This window comes from Pseudopipra pipra, chromosome 25 (assembly GCF_036250125.1).
Source record: "Pseudopipra pipra isolate bDixPip1 chromosome 25, bDixPip1.hap1, whole genome shotgun sequence".
NCBI lineage: Eukaryota > Metazoa > Chordata > Aves > Passeriformes > Pipridae > Pseudopipra > Pseudopipra pipra.
In genome coordinates, this window is record NC_087573.1 from 4,188,765 (window position 1) to 4,216,094 (window position 27,330).

The 27,330-nt window shown below is 51.2% G+C and overlaps 2 protein-coding genes across 2 annotated transcripts; both read right to left on the reverse strand.

Annotated features, from left to right (window-relative positions):
• Positions 1-248: 248 nt before the first annotated feature.
• Positions 249-17,515, reverse strand: PTPN22 (protein tyrosine phosphatase non-receptor type 22). Its single transcript, XM_064635686.1, has 21 exons — positions 17,341-17,515; positions 14,467-14,575; positions 13,390-13,466; positions 12,355-12,450; positions 11,898-11,936; positions 11,442-11,513; positions 11,284-11,343; positions 10,700-10,842; positions 9,814-9,880; positions 8,697-8,774; positions 8,067-8,159; positions 6,683-6,759; positions 5,067-5,770; positions 3,893-4,006; positions 3,626-3,756; positions 2,900-2,927; positions 2,456-2,536; positions 2,059-2,162; positions 1,487-1,517; positions 1,231-1,308; positions 249-948 (listed from the first exon to the last, which is right to left on the reverse strand). The coding sequence occupies exons 1-21, from the start codon at positions 17,425-17,427 to the stop codon at positions 884-886; spliced, it is 2,334 nt and encodes a 777-aa protein (XP_064491756.1). The 5' UTR covers positions 17,428-17,515; the 3' UTR covers positions 249-883.
• Positions 17,516-18,507: 992 nt separating this feature from the next.
• Positions 18,508-27,294, reverse strand: AP4B1 (adaptor related protein complex 4 subunit beta 1). Its single transcript, XM_064636053.1, has 10 exons — positions 26,740-27,294; positions 26,441-26,665; positions 25,199-25,329; positions 24,181-24,328; positions 23,061-23,557; positions 22,301-22,384; positions 21,272-21,375; positions 20,911-21,118; positions 20,078-20,362; positions 18,508-19,849 (listed from the first exon to the last, which is right to left on the reverse strand). Exons 1-10 carry the CDS (start codon positions 26,850-26,852, stop codon positions 19,422-19,424), a joined length of 2,223 nt encoding a protein of 740 aa, XP_064492123.1. The 5' UTR covers positions 26,853-27,294; the 3' UTR covers positions 18,508-19,421.
• Between the last annotated feature and the right edge of the window lie 36 nt (positions 27,295-27,330).

Consider the following 27,330-nt stretch of genomic DNA (forward strand, 5'->3'; position numbering starts at 1 on the left):
GTTTTGTTTCTGTCTTTACAGGAAAACAATCATACAAAGCTGTTTTCAGCATCTTTATCCCTCCCCACTGAGGATAGAAACAGCAGTGGGATCTGGTGAGGAATCTCATCTTCCCAGTTTCCGCCTGAAATTTTGTGGTGGAGACGCACAGATCCTTTTAAAAAGCATTGTTTTTTAGAAAAACAATAATATTTTGCTTGCTGTGGTGGTGGTTTGGGATTTTTTTTTTCAGATAGAAGGACAGCAGGGTCAATTAAATGGGTATAATTTATTCGGGATCAATCACCATCTTAGTCCTATTGACCCAAATCCAGACAAATTCTCTGAAGTGCTTAGATGGAAAAAAACAAACAAACAAACAAAAAGCTTAAATTATTTCTAAAATCTAGGATGCTAGTTACTTTTTAGTCCAAGTAATGTAAACATTTAAGTGTCTTTGATTACAGTAGACCTACAAATGTGATGTCAAAGAGATGCTGAGCCTGCACCATCCAGGGTCTTGACCCACTTCATTCTGCTCTGTTGGCCTTCCAGATCATTCCACAGTCTTCACTGGGTCCTATCTCCAGTTTAGGCTCAAATCCATCCTTTTGAAGTGATCCCATTCCAAAACACAACAAAAATATGTCCCTCCTTTGGATAAAATATCTATTCCCAGGTTTACTTTCCACCTTGTTGTAAATTAACTGAAAGCTGTTGGTCCTTTTTTCACTCTTCTTCACTTTAAATCTTCAGTTGAAGAGTGTGCAAGTAGTGCCTGATCTGCCAATACCATGCAACAGCTTTTGATGTGTTTATTTTGTTGGAAACCTCACTGGGATGAGCATTCCAGGTGCCTCAGGAGGACTTCACAGATCTGCAACACAGAGTCTATAAAATGCATCTAAATATTCCATGTTGAGGGTGGATTTCTTGGGCCTTTAGGTTTTGAAAATCGATTTGCAAAGCCTAGGAAGAAATGACATTTTTTTAAATGCAATATATTCCATATGTTACAGATGTTGATTATGTGATTCTGTAAGATAATAAGGTATTAGAAAATACTTAGTAATTTCAGTTCCTTTCCAAACTTTAAGATACAGTAGAAAAGCAACATCCTGTAGTTGTGAATAAAGTTGTAAATGTGCAAAAACATTATTTGTAACGTTTGTAATTTGTTAGTGTTCTGCCTGGCATTTAGGTTGTCAAAACACAGGTTCTTCCCACCAAAACACAAAGAGGAAAACATACCAAAGTTAAGGAAAGACCTCAGAGGGTTTGTTGGGGCAGGCTCTGATGATTTTGTCAGTGAAGATGGGCTGCAGATGCCTAGAAATAAAAAATGAGATTGGACCAGTTGGTCTCTGGTCCTGAAGACCTGAACTGCTCCAAAATAGCAGATATGGAGGGACTTTCACTTTGGAAAAGTCCTTCATATTTCCATCCCACATATTTTAATACTTGTTTAAATCCATTGGGAAGATGCACATTAGCCTTAAAGACTTACTTTTTCTCACATTTTTCAATATTTTCATGCTCTGTAAAAAAAAAAATAGAAAAAGAAAAGGCTTGTTGGAAAAAAATGTAGGAAGCAGCAGATCAGGTGGTGTGACAAAGGGAATTCATGGATAAATGGACATGTATAAATACACTGATAAATATTCATGTATAAATAGTCTGCTACTGTGATAAAGGGAGTTCACTGGTAAATGTACATGTATTATTCTCATAAAAAGCATTGTGTCCTGCAGCTGAGACTGAAAAGCAGACTTGTGTCAATCCCTCTGCCCCTGGCCTTGTCACCCCAAATGCCTCCAGTTTGTATTTTCCTTGCTGTTTTCCTCAAATGCTTTTCTGCTCAACCACAACATCCCAAAATACAATGGGATACAATTATCCTCATGAAGATAATTAACAGGAGTCACAAAAAGAGGAGGCTGATGATGATTCGGCCCTTGTAGGACACACCACTGGAACAGCTTTCTCCAAGAGGAACTGGCACTCCGGGTGGCTGGAGTTCCAAGACACAGCCACTGGCACCTTCTCCATTTTCAACACCTTTTCTTTTGTTTGCTTTACCTTGCTCCTCCTGAAGCACTTCATGGCCTCTTTGGATGAGGTTTCAGAGCCCTTGTTCTCCAAACCCGCAGGACTCGAGGAATTTCTTGCAGCAGGCTGCAGACCTGGGAACATACATCATACATGTGTTTTCAGTGGTCATTCACAAATCCTCCTGCTTTTTCCTAAGTGCTTTGTTGTTGTTTTTCATTTCCTCCAATGCACCACTTTTAGAAATTTCCAGCAAGTCCCCTGGTTGTGTTTGTTTTCTTTGTATCTGCTGAACTCTCCTGCCCTGAAGGCCTGAAGCACTATCTGGTAATGCTTTGAACAAGTGGGCCACGATCTCAGCTATCCACAGGTTTAGGTGTGAATATAAAACCTCAGTTACATCCTGAGAAAAGAGCTCAGCACTCACTTGCTGCCTCAGTGAGAACAAACGACTCCGGGGTTCTTTCAGGAAGCGGGGGAGGAGAGTCAGAGCGATCCCAGGCTGTCTCTGAGAAAGCAAAGATAAAAGAGTAGGCTACCTAGCTTGAAAAAAAAAAAATATATTTTATAACCAACGAGCATATCTCAGTTGTCTCAGAGGAAACACACAACATGCAGCAGAAGAGGAGGCTGCAAGGAACATCCTCATGTATGGGATGAGGCAGGAGCCGACTAGGAAATATAAAACTGCCAATTCCTTTGGTTGCAGAACTGTCTAGTTCTGGTTAGAAGTATTTAGTTCCAGAACTATTTAGCAACACAAAATTTCCATCAGACTAAGCACAGATCCTAATGACATTCACTAAACAAGGCAGCTTCAGTAAAAAGCAGATCTTAATTCTAAAGATTATCACAGCGTTAAACTTAATACCTTTCGGGGGGCTCCGAAGCTTCACACTCTGAAAACAAAGAAAACAAGGCAGGTATTTAAAATTCCCATAACCAAATGTCGTCCTCTTGCACATGAGGAAGCCAGAGAAGAGGAGGAAAGGATGTGATGTGCAAACACCCTCCCACACACACCCCCACGCTCGTGTAATGGAAGACAGACTTGTGCCTTATCCTCTCACTCCACAGAGCTGTCAGTCAGCTACGGGATGATCAAGAGATGCCTACATTTTGTTCCACTCCTGTTTATTCCACAGGGCTGTGTGAACTTCAGTGGACCACCAACCTCCTGTCTTCATTATCCTCCTCTAAATGAGGGACAATGTGTTTATTACCTTGTATGGGACTTAGGGCCCACAAAAATAATGTTTGGAGTAAAGTAGATGTTGATGAGGAGGAGCCTGGCTGAGGCCATATCTTCCTTCCAGTCCTGAGCCCTGAAATCCCTGGAAGTGTCCAAGATCAGGTTGGACAGGGCTTGGAGCAACCTGGTGTAGTGGAAGGTGTCCTTGCCCATGGCAGGGGGTGGGAATGAGATGGGCTTTAAGACTTTTTCCCACCCAAACCATTCTGGGATTGTGTGATTCTATGAAATAATTTATGGAAAGTACAAAGTGCCAAAACTAGGGTCTTCCTCACAGAAGGAAACATGATAAGGAAAATAGCACAGGGATAGTGCTGGAGAAGAGATAAAAAGCCACTTACTTACCTTACATGGTCTCAGCCTCACAGAGTCATGAAGGCCCTCTGAGTGAGTCTCACCACTCCACTCCCAAGAGGTCCCGATATTTGGATTTCTGTCTGGAAGCTGAAAATCAGAAGTGGCCAGAGGAAATTGTCCTGGAAGCAATTGAACACAGGAGAGGTCATTTCTCTCCCCAGGCAGCTGGAGCACAGCCACTGCCGGACGCTACGGAACAACAAACGTTGGCTGGTCCCTCAGTGCTCCACATTTAACATTGTTGGGTGCACTTACCCGGGTCATTGGCCACAATAAAGGACTCAGGGGTGCGCTGGGGCAGGGGTGGGGGGTCATCATCATCATCTGGCTGTGGCAGGGTGGGGAATTGGAAAGACACGGACAGGTTACCTGCATGGAGAGACATGGACAGGTTACCTGCATGGAGAGACATGGACAGGTTACCTGCATGGAGAGACATGGACAGGTTACCTGCATGGCACGACACTGCTCCTGCCCTGCCACGCTCCAGAGGTGATGGTTAAACACCTCTAAATTGTGGTTAAAAATCCAGAGAATCTCAGCACCAGTTGACCAGGCCACGTGGCCTCAGGGACAGACCTCCAGCAGAGCTGGCAGCAGAATTCCCACTGGGCTGGGGAAGATGATGAGCAGCTGGTGGAACTGCTGCTGCTTGGCTTGTGCTGCAACTCCCAGAACTTCCCAGGAGCACCTGGATAACGAGCATGTTTTTGTGACCTTGAATGCTGAAGGGCCTGAGCAGCACAAAGCGGAGCAAATGCCAAAGCTGCAGGCAAAAGGAAGTGTCTGAGTGGGCCAAGGAATAATTCTGCCTTTCTCACATGGAGAATGATGGTCTTAAGGCCACAAGATCTGGGCAAAACACTTATGTTGAATCATAAAATCATAGAATGGTTTGGGTTGGAAGGGACCTTAAAAACCATCTAGTTCCAACTCCTGCCATGGGTGGGGGTGTCACCCACTAGATCAGGATGCTCTGGACTCTGAAGTCCTGGTTCTCTCAGTCTCACTAAGATTTCAGTGTCCCCCTGCAAGACATTTTGCAGAAAGCAGTGGGTTTTGACCTGGAAACTGCATCCTCAGAGAAAACCACATCTGGGAGCTTTCTGAATGCTTTTTTGTTGTAAGAATTGGTCAGCACCAGCCCCCGCCTCCCCGTGAGAGCTGTTCCAAGGTTTGCATTACACAGCTGCTCTGAACCACTGTGTACTAAGGCAAACCCCAAAATCACGCTGTTCCAAAAAATGTTGTTTATGGGAAAAAATTAAGGCAGGATGAAAAGAGTGTGAGGACGAAACTGGTTGTTCCCTCAGCTCCCATAGGAGCACAGTCCTGAGGAGCAGCCTGGACACCAAAAAACCACACCATCTGCTCCCTCCAGCAATCCAGAGGGATCCAGCCCCATATATCCCAGCCCTGCAGCACTTACTTGCTGGGGACATCCTCTCCTCGTCCAGGGGAGCGTGGTGGGACAGTGGGGAGCTGGCTATGGAGGGCTGCAGTGGGGCACTGGCAGCACAAGAAGGAAGAAGCTCGTCCTGCCCCTCCACAAAGCACTCAGAAAACACTGGGGACACGGGGTCGTCTGGAGAGAGTGACGAGAAGTAGGGATCTTCTGCTGAGCAGAGATAAGGGTGAGGGCATTGCCCATGGTTCCTGTGGCTTGGGGGGCCATCTGCTTCTCGTCTGGAGGGGTTCAGGTCCACAGGGGAAAATCCATCCTGGAAGCTTGAGTGACCAGCGTTCAGCCACTGTGAACTCCAAACAGGCTTGGCGCCCCTTCCATCCCATTCCCAGTCTTCTCCCCGCTGCCCCAGCACTAAAGGGGTCGATGCAGTCCATGTCAGAGGTGCTCTGCCACCAGGCCCCCTCCCTCCTGCTCCCTTGGGGTCCAGGTCCAGCTCCCAGCTGCGGCGTTTCCGAGGGGCGTCCCCAGCCCCCCCTCGCTCGGCAGGAGCTGCCTTCCTGCAGCTGATGAAGTTCAGAGCACCAAAGGAGAAGGCCTGTCTGATGGGGGGAACTCCACGGCCAGAGCTGTCCTGTGTTCCTGGGGCACACGGAGATGGCAGGGACGCTTTGCTTTGTGCCACTGGAGGAAGATGTTGGTGCTCGTCACGCTCCTCTCGCTCTGAGCTGCAACAAAGCACCGTGACGTGGAGTCAAAGCCATGGAATGCTCAGAAAACCCTGTTAACCTACTAACAAAGCCCACCCCATTGCTCCCAGGAGCAATTCCCTCAGGAATTCTCTCAGCTCAGTCTGCAGCCAGGAGTGCAGGGAAGGACTGTGCCCCACTTGAACACGGTTGAATGGTGAACAGAGGAGGCCCCTTTACTCCAGTAAACTGTGCCAAAAAGCAAAATTATTTACAGAGAGCAGACACTGCAACCCAAAACTTGCCCACAGAGATCCCACCACCCTCGGAAGCTGCCTGTGTTGGGAAGTTGGACTCCTCAGGACTGCTATTCCTGCAGCAAGAGGCACTGCAGCAGCACGTGCAGAGGGAAGGTGGGACCAGCCTGGGGGCACCCTGTGGGGTGCACACTGCCAGGCAGAGGGTTGGGATGACCCAGCTCTGGGGTGTTTCCAAGTGCATGAGCCATTTTTAAACTGTTTTCAATTCATATGTGAAACATCACATAAGCATAAAGTGAAGCAGATCCCAGGGCAGAACAGGGGGACAGGTGATGGCAAAGAGGGAAGGGGCTGAGGCAGCCTCAGAGCCACATCAGGGAGAAGAGCAGGAATCATCAGGAAATTAGGGAAAATTTCTTCACTGAGAGGGTGATCAGGCATTTGAATATGCTGCCCAGGGAAGTGGTGGAATCACTGTCCCTGGAAGTGTTCCAAAACCATGAAGATGTGACACTTGGGGACATGGTTTAGTGTTGGATCTGGCAGTGCTGCATTAAGGGTTGGACTCAATGGTCTTAGAGGTCTTTTCCAACCTTAGCAATTCCATGATTCTATGAATTATGGTAGGAACAAACATGAGAGTCCAAGTGGGACAAATACCAACCCAGGGACAGTGGTGCTGTGGCCTTACCAGGTGAGTAAACTCAGACCATAAATGTCTTCCACTGGAGTCAGGACTGGCTTGGCTGCAGGAGGCCCTGCTCGTACCTAGGGAAAGGAAAGTTTGGGAAACAAGAGTGAGGAGGGAGAATGCAAAGAACACCAACATGGTGCTTCAGGAGCTGGAATTTGCACCAACTACTTTTAATTATTAATACAGTTGGGAAATGACAAGCACCAACTTGAAAACACCCAAGTTAGAGCTGAAAACTGCGGACGGAATCTCCCAAAGAGCAGTTTGGAATGAGGGTACAGCAAGTCCTACAACCATCCAGCTGTGCCCAGCAGCCTGTGCAGAGTTCTCTGCCTTCAGGAGCCCATGTGGGCGTGTGGCCAGGCAAGTTGGGTGCTGGTTTCACCCGTGACACCAGCTCATGGCCACCCCCAGTGCCCTCAGAGGACGGGGAGGTTTGAGGGGCTGAGAGGTTTGGACAGGAGGTGCAAAACAACATCCAGACTTGAAACATTCTCTGCATTTAATGTCAACCCAGTCCTGCATCTCTTCTGCTCACAGCCTGTCCATAACACACACAGAGAAAGGGGGTTTCCAGCTCTTTTCTCACTCAGCTCTGGCTTGGGACATCCTGCAAATCCTGTGTCAAGACTGAGGCAGAAATCCCGTCATAGGATCCTCTTCCCAATTCTTTAGAAAAAAGGCTCTGAGCAAATGAGCTCAGAGAATGTCAATGCATTTACTTCATCTGCATTCAAACAGCTACACAGGAACAGTGAGGCTCATTCCAGCAGCCACAGAGCAGCAAGAGCAAAGAAAAGCTTAGCCAGGGATGTTTTGGATATTCCTGTTTATATGCATACCAAGACCACATTATTTCTCCTTGAAGGTGCAGCGGATTTGAAAGACTTTGCCATGTTTTTTCACCAGATATTTTACCCTCCTCTCTCCCACAGATGGGCTGTAGTGCTGATTGCCTCACTAGCACACCAGCAGGTAACACTTTCAGCCACACCACCTTGTGTTCCCAAGCTTCCCAACCTGGACCTTCCCAACCTGGACTAAAGTCACACTGTTGCTCAGAAACACTTCCTGAAGACAAGTTCCACTGGCACATCCCCATGGAAATCAGCCACTACTGTGGTAAGCTGGTGCTTTTCTATTCACTCGTGGCATTAAGCAATTATGTAAGTATATAGAAAATATAAAATGGTTTGAGGACCAAAGAAAAATTTAGGTGTTGATTGTGATAAGCATTGCACGTTCAGAGCTGGATTCTCATGGGTCAGCTTCAAAAGAGAATCAATTTGGGCATCAAGGGGAGCAGGAAACATGGGGATTGATCCCAGGCCTGCAGCAGGAATCGAGATTAGAGGCAGGGTGTTTGTTCTGGGACTTTTACCTGGGAATCAGCAGAATCTTTCTGGGAATCGAGTGCTTTAATCCTCCTTCTGAAGAGCTCAATCACCACATCATAAACCAGCTCATACTGCTCCTGCATTCCAGACAAATAAACAAATTGCAGACAAATAAGCATGAGTGCCAGCACCTGAGATCCCTGTAAATGGTCACCTCTGCCCAAACGAAGCATCACCCTTGAGAGAAGCTGCCACTTTCCTGTCTGTTGGCAGGGTGTGAATTCTCAGAAGAGGCAGAAGCCACAACTATCACAGGGCTCAGACTGAAGCATTTGGGGGGTTTTTGGGTGCACAAACAATGCTGCTCTGCACCAAGCTTCCTCTTCAGGCTGCCTCAGCAGAGAAAAGTTCCCACTTTATTTCCTGGACAGTGCCTTGTTTCACAGTGTAAGCCTTCAATAAGTCACTCTGCAAGCACTGTCCCAGCTGCCCACGAGGAAATGGTCAGCTACCAAATTCATTTCTGCAAAATCACCCTTCTGTTCAGAAAAGGGACTTTGCAGAACATCTTCACCCCCCAGCTCCCACCAGCACAACCACTCCGGGTTTCCATGCTGCAAACCCTCCTGGGGAAAAGGTGAGGTCCCAGGATGGGGGAGATTTCCCAACCATACCTTGGTCTGCACGAGGCAGGGCCTCTGCGTGCGCATCTCCTGGATCAGGCTGAACACGCTGAAGTTCACCGGAACAATCTTGAGAGAAGGGTAGAAGGTGAAGTGGTTTTAAATTAAAAGAGGAGAAATTTGGATTAAATTTTGGGAAGGAATTCTTCCCTGTGAGGGTGGGGAGGCCCTGGCACAGGGTGCCCAGAGAAGCTGTGGCTGCCCCGTTCCTGAAGTGTCCAAGGCTTGGTTGGATGGGGCTTGGAGCAACCTGGGCTAGTGGAAGGTGTCCCTGCCTATGACAGGGGTGGAATGGGATGGGCTTTAAGGTCCCTTCCCACCCAAGTCTTTCCATGATTTCTATGATTTCTCTGACAAAATTGCAGACAGGTCTAATTCTAAGCAGATTCCAAGCCATGACGCACTTTAGAGCAGTGTCTGAAATCCAGACCTCCTATTGCAAGTATTTTTAACAAAGGACCTGCTTAAAGAGCCATTTTTTATTACAAGCCTTCTCCCTCCTGTCTCACACTCCACAGAAAATACCCTTTTACAACAGCCCTGGTAACATCTGTGGAAAGCACGAAGGACACGAAACCCAGATGGGTGGGTTTGGTTTAGGGAACTGGGGAACAGAACACAGCAGCCCCTACTCTGAGTCCCAGCAACCTGCCCTGGGGCCAGGGATTATTGCCCCCACATCAAAATTGGAGAGTCAGAGTGAAACAGGGTGTTAGTCTGGAAACACTGGGTATCTGATGTGTAAGTGCAGACAGACAAATATAGACACTAAAGTTGCTTTGAAGAGTGAAGGTCAGAGCAGAGCCAAGTGCTGTGAGGTCAAGGTCTGGCCAGAGGGAGCAATGGAGGGGGGATTCTGCCCCATTGGTGTGATGCTGTCCCATTGGGATGGGGCAGGAGCAGTGGAAGAGCCTGAAGAGGAGAAGCAGCACAGGCTGGGAATGGAGCATCAGTTTGGCCACCGCTGCTCTCCACTCAGGCTGCAGGGAGCTTGTGTTCATGGCTGTCACCTGAAATATGCAGTCAGAGGGGGGGAAAGGGACAGAGAGGTGAGGGAGAGCCAGGGGGGTGCAGGTGCCATCCAAAGGTGCCGAGGGCTGGCACTCACCCCGTCCTGCAGCAGCTTCTGGGTGTAGTCGATGGCACAGATGACGCCCGTCCTGCCACAGCCAGCACTGCAACGACAGCCACAGCGTCACGGGGGGCACCCTGTGCTTGCTGACAAGGACATTTGGAGAAGACCCACAGCCACCTGTGACCCTCCTGTCCCACACAGCAGAAGGTGCAGACCTGCACGACAGCCCTGCTGAGCTTCACCCCATGTAGGGCTCCACCTGCCCCTGGCTTTGCTGCGGGCTGGGAGGCACAGCTTGTCCCCTGAAAACAGTTCTCAGTCCCCCTGTGGTGACCAGCCACACATGGACATGCCCAGAGTTGGTGATCTCTTAACTAGACCTTCTCACTCTCCACAACCACAAGGAGGTTGTAGCCAGGTGGGGGTCAGCCTCTTCTCCAAGTAACAAGCGACAGGACAAGAGGAAACAGCCTCAGGTTGTGCCACGGGAGGTTTAGATTGGATATTAGGAAAATTTTCTTCACCAAGAGGGTTGCCCAGCCCTGGCACAGCTTCCCAGAGCAGTGGTGAAGTCACATCCTTGGAGGAATGTAAAAGACATGTAGATGTGGGGATGTGGTTTAGTGGTGGCCTTGGCAGTGTTGGGTTAATGGTTGGGTTTGATCATTTTGAAGGTCTTTTCCAAGCTGAACAATGCCATGATTCTATGATTCTATTGCTGGCCTGCTGCTACCTGTCTCCTTCCCTGTCACCTGGCCATGCCAGCTGTCCTCAGAGGACCCCTTTGCCTTAGGGCTTCCCACAAGAGGAGCTTGGCTGAGGGCTTGGCCAGCTGCCATCACCTGTGGCCACTTGGGAAGCAGGAGCATGGGGTCCAGGGGGCCAGCAGCCCTCCCCCAGTGGTAGCCACCTCACCCACCTGCAGTGGATGCAGACAGGGACACTGTCATCTGGCTGGTAGCAGCGAATCTCCCTGATGAGCTCCAGGATGGGGTCAATGGAGGAGGGGACGTGGTGGTCTGGCCAGTTTTTGTAGTGGAACTGGTGGGTGGTGCGGGTCACCTGCAAGAGGAGAGAGCTGGCAGGGGCTGGGCCGGCCCGTGCCACCGAGGGGACGCTGCCACAGCTCCTGCAGGCACAAACAGGGGGGTTGGCATGGCAAGGGGAAGCTGGATTGCTGCAGACATCTCCAGGTCCTGCCTGCACCAGCAGGCAAAGGGCAGAGGAGCAGTTTGCTGCTGGTTTTGCTGCAGAAGCCATTTTATGACATTCTTGACTTTACCTGTTGGCTTCACTTATTGCCAGAACTGACAGACAGCTTCAGAAACTGGCGTTTGAGGTAACTAATTTTTTGCTTTCTTTGTTCCCTCAACTACTGTCAAATCTAAACCAGCAGCCTGACCAGCATGAAATTTTCTGCCCAAAATGTACCGTATCTGAATATATTATTTATATAATAAAGCCATCCAAGATGCACTTCCTACCTTGACCTTTCCTACTTACCCCGTTGAAGGTCACCTTCAAAGCCCTGATCACGTACTCATTCCTCTTCTCCTCGGCTTCCTGCAGAACGAGAAGTCAGAGTCACATTTCCAGTGGGTGCCACGGGGTGCTGGGGCAGGTGCTGGGGCAGGACACGGTGCTGTGGGGGCTGCACTCACACAGGTGATGGAGAAGGGGCCGCAGTGCAGGGGGGAGCCCTCCACCTCCGCCCAGTACCGCTCACACTTCTTCTGTTGGGAGAAGCAGGATGTGTTTGGTTATTCCCTGCTGGCCCAGCCATGCTCCTGTCTCAATTTTCAGGAGAAAATTCACGTTGCTGGGCAGCTCCAGCCTCCCCTTCCCTGGAGCCACCACTTTCCTTTCCAGAGAGGCTCTTTATGCTACTGGAAACAGCTTAAGAATTTCACAGTCACAGAAGGGTTTGGGTTGGAAGGCACCTTAAAGGTCATCTCGTTCCACCCCCCCTGCCAAGGGCAGGGACACCTCCCACTAGATCATTTGCAGCTGGAGACTCAGAAAACAGCTCATATCAAACAGAAACTCACTGTCACTAATGAGATTTAATAAAAAGCTGCTCCTCTCACCCTGCCCTGGCACTGTCACACACCACTCACCTTCCCCATTTCAAACTCCATACAAGCCATGACCACGACCTGCAGAAAGAAGGTTCATTAGAGAAGCCTGAACACAAGTTCCTTATCCAGGCAGTGAAAACACACTCATTCCTTGCAGGTCTTTATCAGCAATGAGGAGGTTCTGTGGGCTGCTTTCCCCTCAGCCACAACTGCAAAACAGGGACCATCACCCACAGCCCCAGGCACAAGGACCTTCCCACCCAGAGCCCGAAGGCAGAGACAGCCACCAGCAGATTCCTGGCACAGGAAGCTGATGGGAGGGATTTGGGGCACACACAACATCTGGAGTAAAACCCTTTTGCTCCCTCTGACCCACAAAGGACTTCTGCCTGTATGGACAACGTTTCTTAAAAGAAAAAACAAAACAACCAAACCAAACCAAACCAAAAAAAATCCTCCCAAACATATAAATTTTAAATATAAATCTGCACCTTACCAGGACTTCATACTCCCAAATCATCCTCCAAAAGTCAACGACAGTAGTGGGGAGAGGACCCTGGGTAGCAATGTATGCTCTTGGCCCATAGACACCCTAGAACATTCAAATCAGACATGGAGACATCTGTGCATAGTTCACCAGCAGAAATAAAGTCATTCCTCCCTCTGAATCTGACCTTATTCAATGAGCCTGTTAAGGATTTAGAAGGACTTTCATACATACAGTTGAATTTTAGGCACCTACATTAAATCAAACAATGGTGTGCAAACCTCCCAAAGGGAGGGCCAGACCAGGGAGCTGGGTTGGGGCTGCTCCCAGAGACCACCACCAGCTCTTGCAGTGCATCTGGGAGCTTGGAGGTGACGTGGCCACAGCTGGTGCCAAAGAATGAACCGTGAAGGTCTGTTGGGAAGGGTTGGTAAGGCCTGTTCCTCTCCAGATGGATTGCACAGATCCCTGGATCACTGTCATGGAGAATGAAGGAAGTCTATCTATCTACCTGTCTATATATCTATCTATCCATATCAATCCATCTGTCCATCTATCTTTCAATCAGAGAAGGGTCCCAAAGGTGTTGGAGAGTCCCAAAACTCGTGGAGCTCCTGCTGGAGGGCCAGCCCACGCTGACCTGCCCCGTTGCTGGTCCCTGCAGCGGGTCCCAGCCGTGCTGCAGTGCAAGGCTTCCTGCCTCTGCTCTGCTTTCAGCCAAGGTGACTCTGGCCACAGGCAGTTTTGCACCACTGTCACCCACCCCAGGCTGCAACGCCGACGAGGAAGTCGGGGCTGTGAACCACAAACTGTTCCACCAGTGCAAGCACACGTCCCTTGCCCTGTGGCCTGGTGGCTCTGTGCTGCACGGGGTGTTTTTTGGAGGGCTCCCTGGTTGTACACAGCTATCCTTGAGCACAGCCCAGAAACTCCTGCAGAGTCCTTTCATTGAACAGAGCTCCCAACCTGCTCCTCCTGGCACAACTCAGTGAGGTGACCCCACGAACACCTTTGCAGGGCAAAACACCACGAAAGAGGCAATACCTTGATGAAGTTGGCATTGATGTAATGGGAATCTGTGTCACATGTAATCAGGGACAACTCCACTCTGCTGTGGTCAACTGCAGGCACAAAAGCAGAAGCAGCAGCAGTCAGTGTCTGTGTGTCAGGGCTGCTGAGCTCCTTGGGGTGCAGCACAAGGTGCTTTGAAGGAGCACTGACACCAGAGAGCTCATCCCAGAGCAGGTGAGTGGCTGTGCAAGCAGCTGGTGTTCCCTCCCACACCTCCCCACAGCCCTGCCCAGAGCTGCCTACACACACAGGGGATGGACAAGCTCCTTTTGGGGTGGGGGTGAGGGCTTAGGGGAGAGCTGCTGGTGCTGCCACTACCCCAGTGCAACGCTGACCCCTCTGACTGTGCAGCAAGCCAAACCTAAAATCACCCAGCACTGCATCTGACAGGCTCAAACCAGGTCTGTGGGGTTAGATACAATGGTTCAAAGGTTGGACTTGATGATCTTGGAGGTCTTTTCCAACCTTAATTATTCTCTGATTTATTTTTTTCCAAGATAGGATGGATGAAAGGGGCAGTCTGCTCTGATCCTGGGACAGCATGTCCTTTGGAGACCACCACATGAAGCCAGGACAAACCACAGCAGGTTTTGCCTGTACATCATGGAGACATCTTTGTCCAAAGCCATTTTCTAGAAAGCCTTGGAAAACCAGTGCTTGCAATGGCACCCAGAAAGCTTGCAAGGATGATCATTGAGGGATGTATTTCCTAGAGAACAGCGGTTCTTCTGTCTCTAAAAATATCACAGAATCATAGAACATCCTGAGCTGGAAGACACCCCCAAGGATCATCAAGTCCAACTCCTGGCCCTGCACAGGAAAACCCCAAAATCACACTGTGTGCCTGAGACCATCAGTGTGTGCCAAAGTCTCCCAGAGCATGGACTGCAGCAGCCAAAGCCTTAAATCTGAACAGCAGGATTCAAGGCCAAGAGCCAGCAGTGAGATGCTCCCATACAACAACTGTGCAGGCGAGTACTGGAGGATGAGAACACACTGGAGCTGGAAAAACAAAAGGCTGAATAGAAACATGTGCCATTTCCAACCTACAGGGTAAGATGTCCTTGTATCTGTTCTTCTTGACATTCTCTGGTTGCTCAGCCGCTGCTGTAGGGTAGATTTTATCCAGCTTGTACTTTGTTGTTTGCCTTTTCAGCTTCTGTGATAAAAGAATGGAACAAATTACAGCAGAGGTGTTACATCCAGCACAGTACTGGAGAGCACGTGTGAAGGTCTCCAGGGGTCAGGTTTGCTGCCACAAAGCAAGGTCAGTACCATTAATTCTTTCCTGAGTGGCTTTTCTCGAGATACTCAGAGCAAGAATAGACACAGAACCACCTGAGAGCCCCAACACAGGCTTCTGAAGAATGGAAAGTGTGTGCTGAGGCAGTGCCCACACGTCGGCTCCTGAAGTGACACAAAGCATCACCCTCACAAGTGAGACACGGGGGAATTACTCTCAGTACAGTTGGCACCCAGATAAAAGGAGTGACACTGTTAAACTACCTTGAACAAATGATATCAGAAAAGACAGATGAATTGATTGATTCTTCTCACTTTTGGTAAAGATGCCCCTATCTATGATTGCAAACACAAAGGGAGCACGAGCAACCAGAGCAGAGCAGCAACATGGACTGATGAAAAAGAGGGGAGAAGGAGTCCTGGGACAGACCCTTAGGGCTGCAAATCTCTCATCTCTCTCATTTCCAGGATAAAGCACTCACAGAGAGTTGAAGCATCTGTCTCCTAACAAATGATGAAATTTTATTTCACTGCCATCAGCTTCTAAATAACACACACTATTTGTCACCATCAACTTCAGAAGCACCATCCTTGCTGTATTTTTTCTTTTATATTTTTTTTGTCTCAGTCAGAGTTGCTGGTTTTTAACATTAAACTGCAGTTTTAAAACACTAAATTCAGCCACAAGACCCCAGGAGCTACATCTCACAGACCTGATGGAATGTGGGAGGGAGAAGGTACAGGAGGCCCAGGACGTGTCCAGCCTCTGTTAATTAAGAACATGGGGTTCCCAGAGCTGAGGCTCTGAATCATCCTACTTTTCTGTCCCTGAATAATATGACATAAAACCACTTGGGAAATGCCTACAATATGGGACAGCAAGTGAGAATCACAGAATCATGGAGTCACAGAATGTCCCCTCTTGAAAGAGACCCACAGAGATCATCAAGTCCAACTCCTGGCCTTGCACAGGACATCCCAAAATCCCACCCTCTGCCTGAGAGTGCTGTCCAAATGTTCCTTGAGTTCTTCCAGCCTTGGGGCTGTGACCACTGCCCTGGGGAAACTGTGTAGAGCAGTAAGGATCAAACTCCATCTGTGAGATTGCACAGGCAGGAAAAGGGGACTCAAACAGCCCCCCTGTAATTTACAGTAACACCACCACAATTTCCATGTACAAATGCTTGGTCAGACAAGGAGAGGGCAGGAATTAGGATGGAGTAATGGCACTGAGCATTTCTATCTAGTTTGGAAACACAAGCCAGCACAATCACCTGGAAAGGCCCCGGCCTTGCAAAAGCGGCGGCAACTCGGGTCACGCTGGGAAGATCTTATCCCATACAAGAGGAAATGCAGCCTTGACCACTTCTACCTGCCATTTTGGTCAGAAATGAATACATTTGGCTGCTGGAGGCAGTTTGTGCACCAGGGCTCAGAGCTTGCTGCCTCACACACAAAGCACAGCCTGTCAGCGAGAGGGGAAATTCAGCAGCCTGTGACAGCGCTTTGTTCCATGGAACAACAGACTGTCACTGCAGGCTCAGATTAATCACTTCCCTCTACCCCAGACACCTGGAAACCAAGCACTCAGCTTTTCCTGAGTGTTTGAAGTGCCAGATTTGGCTGGTACAACAAAGCAGGGCTGGATCTCGTGGGGACCCATTAGTAACCCCTGTGCCCAGAGCCCACTGCCACAGCCAGGGCTTAGTCTGGTGTTTGACACGTCTCAGATCTCACAGAGGTACCAGGTTTACCCTTCCCGATGTCTGTTAAAGCTGGGCAATGTTGTTGCCTCTCAGAGCAGCCCAGACAGCCTGCCAGAGCCAGAGCTGACACACCAAGAGCCATCACCAGCCACCAGGTTTAGCTCTGAGATGGTGCATTGCCATCTGAGCCTCACCCCTGCCACCTCAACAAATAAAAACATGTCAGAGAGCTCACAAATTCAGGGCACTGCACAGATCTGAACTAGCTGGGCACTGCAGAATGCAGGGGGTGGTGGGAGCCATCAGCATTTTTTGCAGATTTTGCTTTGAGGGAACAAGAAAGAGTTTCCTGGAGGGGCCAGGAGCACTGCTGGTCATACAGCACAGAGATCCCAGATCATAAAATGGTTTGGGTTGGAAGGGACCTTAAGGATCATCTTGTTCTACTCCCCCTGCCATGGGCAGGGACACCTCCCACTCTCCCAGGTTGCTCCAAGCCCTGTCCAACCTGGCCTTGGACAATTCCAGGGACTGGACACCCACAGCTGCTCTGGGCAACCTGTGCTCTATTGTAAAAAAGGAAAAGCTAATTCAAGGAGCTTTGGAGATCCCTGGTAGGAACACACATGTCACAGGTATAACAGATTGCAATGGGGAGAAGGGGCAGAGGGTCCATATTCCTCCCTGTCCCCCCATTCTGTTACCAGGCAAAGTGAAACTGTGTCTTGACAAGTGCATTCACAAAGCAGAAAACAGGAAGCACTCGGGTAATTAGCTAAAAAGCAAAGAGTTTGAATGCAAACTATTAAATTCCTCTTCTGTCTTTACATTCCTTTTAGCCCAGTTAACTCCTGGGTGACTTTCTGTTATAAAACCCCCAGACAACCTTAGTGTCACACGCAGATCTTGTCCCCGTGGCTGAGTGGTTCCCTTCGAAACGAGCAGAAACACCGAGCGGAGCCTGGAGGGAACTTACCAAAAACTCCTCTGCAAACTCCCCTCGGTTGAGCTTCTTGCCTTGGGCCCTTTCCAGGTTCTGTAGCAGGATCTCCCTTTGGTCCATGGTGCCGGGGACGGAGCGTGCCTGGCCTGGCCCTGCTGGGAAGGGACATGTCAAGTGCGTGCGCAGTGGAAGGCGCCGGCCGGGAGCAGAGCACGGGCTGTGGTTACTGACTTCATCAGCAGCCCGAGAGGAAACTAGTACGTAGCAGATACTGTGGGCAAATAACACAACAAACCAGCCAGCACGGGGCCCTGGCGCCCTCTTTTAAAACCACACACCCTTGATGTGGGGTCTCGCCGCAGGGTGGGCACAGAGAGCGGGGCATGAGTGCCCCGGGTGTGCGCTGTGCCACAGAGGTGGTCACACCTTGGAGACCACTCCAAGCAGCCCATCATCCCAATTCCATGTCCAGCCATCACTGCCGGGGCGCCAGGGTGAGCACTGGGGGGCTGTACTTCACTGAAAAGGCTTTGAACTTGGAATATGCTGTGACTGGAAGAGTCTCTAAAACAGCATGAAAATCCACAGTCCCCCTTTTAGCTTAGAATCATAAACAGGTTTTGCCTTGAGGGATCAGGAAAGTAGTTTCCAGGAGGAGCCAGGAGCCCTGATGGACATACAGCACACAGATCTCAGAGCACAGAATGGTTTGGGTGGGAAGGGACCTGTTCCTTCATCAAGAAAGGGGTCTGGATGAAAGGCTGGAAGCTCCAAGTCCCTTCCCAGAGACCAGAGTTGGTCTAGTCACAGCAGGGTAAATGATGGATTGCCAACAAGTTATCACCTAGTTTTTTGCTGAAAACTGCATAATTCCAATGCTCCAGTGCAGTTCTCCCTAAGGACAGGGACACAACATTGTGGGAACTGTTAACAGGAACTCTGCTGCAGTTGACTTTGATCTCCCTTTGAGTTCACCCAGAGGTAGTTCACCCGTTACAGTAATTTGGCAAATGAGACTGAAATAAGTTATTGGCCAACTGCTCCTTAAAGCTTTGCTTCAAGGAAGTTCAGAGAGAAAAGCCCTGTTGGACACAGAGGCAGGAGCTGGACTGCAGTTCTGTGTGGATCCACAGCAGTGATCAGGTGACTCCATCCTGCACATCTGAGTTGAAGGAACAAATACTCCAGAAACCAGCCAAGAACGGTTCACATTTTTATTAGGAAAATCAGAAGTCTAAAACTTGCTGTTTAACAGTGAGAGCAGCGTTCCAGTGAACTGCATGGAAGGCATACTGTGATTTGAAGGTGCAATGCAGCCACAAAAGAAATTCACAATGACAAGAGATCTTACAGAACAGGGTTAAAGAAGCCTGTGCTCATTACAAAGTACCACAAAGCCCTGTCAGAGTAACCTGTGCCTCACCTGTGTGCATCACCCTTGTGCCAAGGAGTCTCTTCAGTATGGCAACAGCACAGGGAGCTGAGGGGGAACTTCAGAGAGGGCAATTCATGACCTCAGTAACACATTTCAGCTTCTTTCTATTGCAAGTGAAACATGTTGGTTCTAGTGAGCAGGACGTACCCTGTCTACCCATCTCTGACACAGCAGAGCTCTGTCCACCCCTAAGTGAAGCTCCCATCAAAATCCTTCTATCAGACAGAAAACTAAATCACATGTAAAGGGAGCCAAGAATAAAACACTCCTCTCTTCATTGCACTGTTCCTCTTAATGTGAGGTAAGTAGCAGAGTCCTGGTGCCTCTGAGCTGTTTTTTAAATGATTTATACTTCTCAGGAAAAAAACTCTCCAAAACACATTCCTGAATTCTGGTTCCATCTCTGGCATTGGTGTCCCATGACGACCATCACTGATGAGTTGTGTGACTCACTCCAGAACCACCCTGTCCCTCCCCCAGCCCAGGGGGAGGGCAGACCCTTCACCAGCTCCAGCTGCAGCTCCTCCTACACCACACTGTGCTTCCTAGGCCCAGGAAAGGGCTGCCAACACTCCTGCAGTTTAAAAGTACCACACCAGCATCAGGTATGGCAAATGAAGCCAGAGAAATCAACTTTTCCTGTGCCCTGAGCAGGCATCCTGCTGGGAGCAGGGACCAGTCAGGACCCCAGTCCAGCCACGGCCTCCAGGACTGTCCTCAAGGCCGAGATGAAGCTCTGCAGTGCCTCTGGCTTTGCCTCACTCTGCTTCACAGACACCTGCAGCTCTGAATCTGCCGCCTGGAGCAGGAGCTCTGTCAGGAACATGCAGCCTGTGTCATCCTGAGCACTCAGATAAGCTTTCCAGGGCTGGGCACCCGCTTTGCTCATGGCTATAGTCTGGATGTGGACAACATGAAGGGCTGTCTGTATGGTGTCTGGAGGGACAGGCCCACACCAGGGCAGGGAGAGGTGGCAGCTTGTGTCCAAGCTCAGCCAGGTCTTCTCAAACTGTTCTGCAGTCAAGGAAGCATCAGGAATCAGGCTCAGGCTGCCTGTGCTGGGTTGAACCTTGAGGACTTCTTTATTCCCCTCAGAAATCAGTGACTCTGAAAGGAAACCACAAACATGTGAGGTGCAGCTCACAGATCCACAAAGGCCAGGCTGGACAGGGCTTGGAGCAACCTGGGATAGTGGAAGGTGTCCCAGCCCATGGCAGGGGGTGGAATGAGATGAGCTTTATGGTCCCTTCCCACCCAAACCACTCTGTGTTTCCCTGACTCTGTGATCTACTGACAAGGGGAAAATGGATCCCAGAGGAAGGTGGGGCAGGTTACCTGTGTCTCTGCTCCTGGAGTCAGTACAAGGAGGACCAGAGCAGGAGGGCTCCACAGGCTGGTGTGCAGTGGCGAGTGCCCAGCGTTCTCTGCCATAAACTGGGATGAGAGTGTTAAACTCCCAGGCCCAAGCATTCACAGGTTGCTTGGTTTGGTTGCCCAGGAGCCCCAGAGAAGGGTCAGACTTGGGGCTACACAGGACCCGTTTCACTTCTTCCACCCCAGCCTGCAGAAGGCGATAGTAGAACAACCCTCGGTCTCGCACTGCCATGTCCATCTCCTCCTCTGGGGATCAGAGAGATGGAAATTAGGGATAATTCTTTCACCCACATTTCCCCAGAGTACTAACCCTTGATTACTAAGAACAGATTTTCAGGGATACAGTGTAAGCCTGTCCATGGGCATAGTGACAGGACAAGGGGGAATGGTTTTTAACTAACAGAGGGCAGGGTTAGGTGGGATATTGGGAAGGAATTCTTTACTCAGAGGGTGGTGAGGCCCTGGCACAGGTTGCCCAGAGAAGCTGTGGCTGCCCCTGGATCCCTGGAAGTGTCCAAGGCCAGGCTGGACAGGGCTTGGAGCAACCTGGGCTAGTGGAAGGTGTCCCTGCCCATGGCAGGGGTGGAACTGGATGAGCTTTAAGGTCTCCTCCAACCCAAACCATTCTGGGATTTTATGCAGCCTAAGGCATAAAGCCACCTTACCCTGCTGTCCTGGACAGTCTCCTCAGAGCCAGGATGCTGACACAGCATTCCTGCACTGGGAACAGGGCCAAACCAGGTCCTAAAACCCCTGTCCCACAGCCTCAGTGGAACAGAAGGCAGGGAACCCACCTATGCAGTAGTAGAGCAGCCTGCCCAGCATGTCCTGACACTCGGCGGGACGGGACAGGAACAGTCGCACCAGCGCTGTCAGGAGCTCCATCTTCACTGCTGGGAACGTCTCCGACTTCACACTCTCCACAAAGTCCTCCAAAACATAGGGAGCATTCGGGACCTTCTCCCCGTGCGTGCCCAGGAGCCAGATCAGTGCTTGCTTGCCCTGAAGGAACCACAGAAAACAACAGCAAAGGGGTGCTGTGTGCCAGAAAGACGGTGCTGGTGTGAAATAAAGAGATTGAGAGAACACGGCTGAAGATTTCTGATTTTTACCAAACAGTTACTGTTCACTCATCCTCAAGCACTGGCACCTCACCTCGCTGTCCTGGATGGTGTCCTCACAGCCAGGCAGTGCCTGGCACACGGCATCCGTGCACTGGGGACACAGCCAAGCCAGGTCCCGGAAAGCCCGGACCACCGCTGCAAGGAAAGCAAGTTATCAGCATCCCCAAGAGTCACAAAAACCACCAGAGGAAAAAAAAAATCAATCCAACCCTCCCACCCGTTCAAGAGATTCTGCAAATCTTAGCCAGGAAGGTCAGTGCCCTGCTTGTGACTATGATTTGAGACACCCTCCTTCCAAGTCCCATGACACTGCGTTTGTCAGAGCAAAGCTGCATCGAGTCTAAAATAAAGCACTGAGGCTTCAGATTGTTCCTCTGGCTGCTGGAAAGCAATCCCTCTTCTGGACACTGCCAGCCTTTAAAAGGGCACTGACTCACGATGCTTCAGACACACGAGGTTGGAATGACAAATTAAAACTAACCCTAACTCAAAACGAGTCTCGTGAACTTTAGGTCGTAAATTTTAAAGGTTCTGCTGCCCACTCAGAAACACCAGCAGCTCCTGAGATCGAATTCAACAGCTGAGGGCAAGTGCGTGGTTTTTAAACTGAGAGCAGAGCAGTTAAAAGAGAACAGCAGGAGCAGCAGTGATGTGAAGGTAGATCTGAGGGCAGCAGAAGAAAAAAAGAAGCCTGGGTACAATTGAATCAGACTATTATATGAGGAACAGAAATCACAGAGATTTAAAAGATCTATTAATCATCTTGGCCCTCAAATAGACACTAAAATGTCTCTGCTGAGTCACTCACTCCCTAATTCAGCAGGTGGCAGGCAGAAAGGACCGAGAACACAGCTACAACCATCTCCTCCTTCCCCACAAAGAGCAGTTCCTATGGAAGGAACACACTTAGTACCCCTAAACCCACCAGGAAAACTTCCACATGAAGGTGCCAATAAATGAAAAGCCAAATGCCTTCAAAAGCCTTGATTTGGGGATCACAAGCCCCAGCAAGGCCACTTCCTGAAGGCACAAGCCAGGTAAGCAGCCTGCAGATGGTTACCTGAAGTGATGTGCTCCTGCTGAAGGCCCAGGAGCTCTGTCAGAATCCCCACACACTGCTCTGTGTAAGTCCTGGCAATATTGCCTGCAAGGATGCCAAAAAGACATAAAAGTCAACTTTTTATCAGAGTGAAATAGGAACCATGAGCCCAACTATTCATCACAAACCCATTTTAAAGAAACAGTCTCTCTCTTTTCCTTTCTGACTACCACTTACGAAAGTGCGGTCGAATGAGCTTGTTCTCCACACAAGGGACATGTTCCTTTTTTTGAGGCCATGCCTCAGAAGATTTCTGAACTTTCCTTAAATGTAATACACTAAGAAAAGCACTTTAGCATCCCCAGCTTCACCCTTATGAATACTGTAAAAACTCACCTATTTTAAAGCTTACAAAAATAAAACCAAAGCACCCCAAATCCCCTTAACTCTGCCCCCATCACAACTCACAGAATAAGCAGGTATTGAAGCTCCTCCACCCACTACAAAGCTTCACTGAATGCTATAAGGCTGATTAACAAGATGAAATGATGCAATTTCTTTAAAGCATCTCATCAGAGAATGGGATTCAAGGACTTTCTGAATGCCAAGGCTTCCAAAAGAACCAGCCCAGTCACGGTTTAGAAACACAGTGACACAAGACACTGCTGGGGAGGTTGGTCTCTGTACTGCTGCAGCACAGATCAGTGATCTGGTGTTTGCCCAGACACAGTTCAGCAGAGAACAGCCCACCTGGAAGGTCCAGGCGAGGCACAGCTCTCACCTATGGCGAAGATCGCCCCTTGGGCGAGCTCCACCGACACGTCAGTGCAGTAACCCTTCAGCTCCTCCAGCACCTGCTGCACGTTCTCATCGTTCACCAGCTCACACAGCACCTCCATCTTCTGGCATTTGATGTAGTGGGGCTCTGAGTACGAACAGAAGAACTTTTTGTAGTGGCTGCTGAAGTGGCCGGGCAGGCTCCCCAGGATCTGGCGCACGTGGCACAGCGCGGTGAAGCAGAGCTCCCTGCTCTCCGAGGTGCAGGCAGACAGCAGCGGGCCCTTCACCCGCACCAGAACATCTGCCTGCACGTCTGGGTACTCCCTGGCCAGCACCAGGAAGAGCTTGGTGGCTGCCATCACCACGCTGGGGCTGCTGCTTTTGAGGTAACCATCCAGCAGGTTGAGGATGTCGAAGAGTTCCTCCTCGCTGCGGGGTTTGTAGCGCAGCAGGAAGGTGAGCACCTCGCTCTGCCCCCACTGATCCAGGTCAGGCATCCTGCCAGGACAACAAACACAGTGTGCAGGAGTCAGGGAGTGCACGAGGATCTGGGCTGTGCAGAGCAGAGGCCTCAGTCTCTGAGTTTCTTATGGTCTCTGTTCCAAACCAAGGGGGTAGCACACTTTTTATCTCAAGAGAATTGCCCAGTTATTAACTCAGGATCAGTCATGTGCATTCTTACTGGTGTTTAGGCCAGACAGCAACACTGACAAGAACCCTGGGCAGAGCAACACCCCTCTTTTCCCAGCTCATGCAGAATTATCTGCAGATAAGTTCATTTCTTCAAGCAAAGGATAAGTTATATATTTTTCAATGCACCTGGAGAGACATACTAAAAACATACCTGTTTACGAATATATCGTGTGTACTATCACGAAAAAATTAATCACAATTACCTATAATTCCAAAATAAACCAGCAGCTGAAGCAAAGACTCCCTGGAAAAGCAGGGCATTCCAGATTACTCTTAAGACTTTAGCCTAAAAGTCATTTAGTTTATCTTAGGATGGGCACCTCCATCTTTAGGTGCCTGACTAGAGTCCCTTCAAGTCCTCTCTGCATAGAAAACACAAGAACAAGAATGAAGGTTCCAGCACCTCCTTAGTATAAAAGACAACAAACCTGTTGAGGAGATGATGGGCAATTGGTTTGTTGATGACAACTCCTCCCTCCTTCTTCAAGATCTCTTCCAAGGCCCTCAGACAGTTCACGACCACAATAGGATCCTGGTCACGAAGCAAACTGTAGAGCTCGTTCACCAGTGCACCATCTACAAAGGAGCAGAGCTCCTGCTATCAAATTCTGCTGGCACACTGCAGTTTAATCACTGTCTATGAGTATTTGTCACAAAAAGAAGATATGGCTTGAACTGGGAGAAGGAGCCACCAGAACCTCCAGCTCTACAGTAACAACTGCCCTTGGCACAGCTTTTCCCTGAATATTTGTGGGGGTGAGAATGGCCCCTGGCTGATCAGAGATTTCAGGGATGGCTGTGTGCTGTGGGAGGCCCTGAAGAGCAGAAAGGGAAGGGGCACTGCGTTGTTAACAGTCTGATACACATGGACCCCAGAATCATGGAATGGTTTGGGTTGGGAAGAAACTTAAAGCTCATCTCATTCCACCCCCTGGCATGGGCAGGGACACCTTCCACTAGCCCAGGTTGCTCCAAGCCCCATCCAACCTGGCCTTGGACACTTCCAGGGATGGGGCAGCCACAGCTTCTCTGGGCAACCTGTGCCAGGGCCTCCCCACCCTCACAGGGAGGAATTCCTTCCCAATATCCCATCTAACCCTGCCCTTGTCAACGGGAAGACATTCCTTCTTGTCCTGTCTCTCCATCCCTTGTCCAAAGTCCATCTCCAGCTCTCTTGAAGCCCCTTTAGGCACTGGAAGGGGCTCTCAGGTCTTCCTGGAGCCTTCTCTTCTCCAGGTGAGCACCCCCAGCTCTCCCAGCCTTTAATTCTCCTCCACTTCCCCCTCTCTCTGCCCTGCAGCCACAACAACCCAGAGGCAGCACAGCGAGTCCAGCACAGCCATGAAGAGCATTGAACACGCTCTCAGTGTGTCCCCAGCCCCAGGACCACCACCCTGAGCAACCACCCCCCTCAGCCCAGGAGCACAGCCCCTCAGAGCCCCTTACCCACTTCGCAGTCCCCCTGCAGCTTCACCATCTTGGCACAGCCCAGCACGGCCGCTCTGCGCACGTAGGACGCCTTGTCCCGCAGCCCGTTCACGAGGGGCTGCTGCAGGTACTCCTGGATCCCGGGCATCCTGAGGGCAGGTCAGGGGGTACCAGAGCCTGAACAACCCCAACCCTCCCAGCCTTTAATTCCCCTCCACTTCCCCCTCTCTCTGCCCTGCAGCCATGACAACCCAGAGGCAGCACAGCGAGCCCAGCACAGCCCTAAGGCCTGAATGTGCTCTCAGCACCTGCAACACCCAGGACCACCACCTCGAGCCCAAGACCACCACCCCAGCCCCAGGACTACCCCCAGCCCCAGGACCACCACCTTGAGCCCATGACCACCACCTCAAGCCCAAGAGCACCACCCCCAACCTAGGACCACCACTCCAGCCCATGACCATCACTCACAGCCCCACAGCCCCACACCTCAAGCCCCAGGACACCTCCCTCCCAACCCCACACCTCAAGTCCCAGGACCACCACCCCCAGTCCCATGACCACCACCCCCCAGCCCAGGACCACCAGCCCTAGCCCCAGGACCACCTGCCCCACTCCCAGGACCACCTCCAGCCCATGACAACCACCCCAGACCATGACCACTACCCCCAGCCTCACAGCCACCACCTCGAGCCCAGGACCATCATCTCCAGCCCACGACCACCACCTCCAGCCCAGGATCACCAGCCCAGCACCACCACCCCAGTCTGGGACCAGCACCCCAGCCCGGGACCAGCACCCCAGCCCGGGACCAGCACCCCAGCCCACAGCCACAATCCCCAGCCCCAGGACCACCACCCTCACTCCATGACCACCACCCCTCGTCCAGGACCACCACTCTCAGTCCCATGACCATCCCAGCCCCAGGACCACCACCCCTCGTCCAGGACCACCACTCTCAGTCCCATGACCATCCCAGCCCCAGGACCACCACCCCCAGCCCAGGACCACCACTCTCAGTCCCATGACCATCCCAGCCCAGGACCACCACCCCCAGCCCAGGACCACCACTCTCAGTCCCATGACCATCCCAGCCCAGGACCACCACCCCCAGCCCAGGACCACCACCCTCAGTCCCATGACCATCTCAGCCCCAGGACCACCACTCTGAGTCCCATAACCATCCCAGCCCCAGGACCACCACCCTCAGTCCCATGACCATCCCAGCCCAGGACCACCGCCCTGCTCGCCCCGCCGCACCTGAGGCCGCACATGGTCCGCAGGGCGAGCCCCCGCACGGCCGGGCTCGGGTGGGCGCAGTCCTTGCGCAGGGAGTTGACGGCGAGCAGCGCCAGCTGCGGCTGCCGCGGGGCCTGTGCCCGCACGTACAGCGACACGAGCTTCTTCTGCACCACGTCCGGCACCGCGCCCGCCTTCACCATCTCCGGGAACACCCCCGACACGTCGGCGCCCTGCGCCATCAGCCTGCGGGGACACGCGGGTCGGGCCGGGCCGGGTGCGGGTGCCCCGGGTGCGGGTCCCCCCAGCCCCCGCCGTACCGGATGACCCGCAGGACGGCGGCGCGGTACCGCACCGGGTCCGCCTGCACGTGCGGGTTGGACAGGGCCCGGCGGAGCTCCCGCAGCGCCTCCTCGCCGCCCAGGTACGGCATGGCCCCGGCACGGCCCGGGCTACGGCCAGCCCCGGTATGGTCCCGGGCCTAGGTCCCGGTCTGATCCTAGCCCCAGTCCTAGTCCCAGTCCCAGTTACAGGTCCCGATCCTAGTCCTGGTCGCAGACCCACTCCCAAGTCCCGGTCCCGATCGCAGTCTCAGTCCCAGGTCCTAGTCCCGGTCCCAATTCCAGTCCTAGTCTCAGGCCCAGGTCCTAGTCCCGGTCCCAATTCCAGTCCTAGTCCCAGGCCTAGGTCCCGGTCCCAGTCCTAGTCTCACGCCCAGGTCCCGGAACCCATCCCGGTCCCGATCCCAGTGCCAGGTCCGGATCCTGGTCCAGGTGCCGGTCCCGATGCCAGTCCTAGTCTCAGTCCCAGGTCCAGGTCCCGGTCCCAATCCCAATCCTAGTCCGGGTCCCAGGTCCCGGTCCTGGTCTCAATCCCAGTCTCAGTCCCAGGTCCCGATACCAATCCCGGTC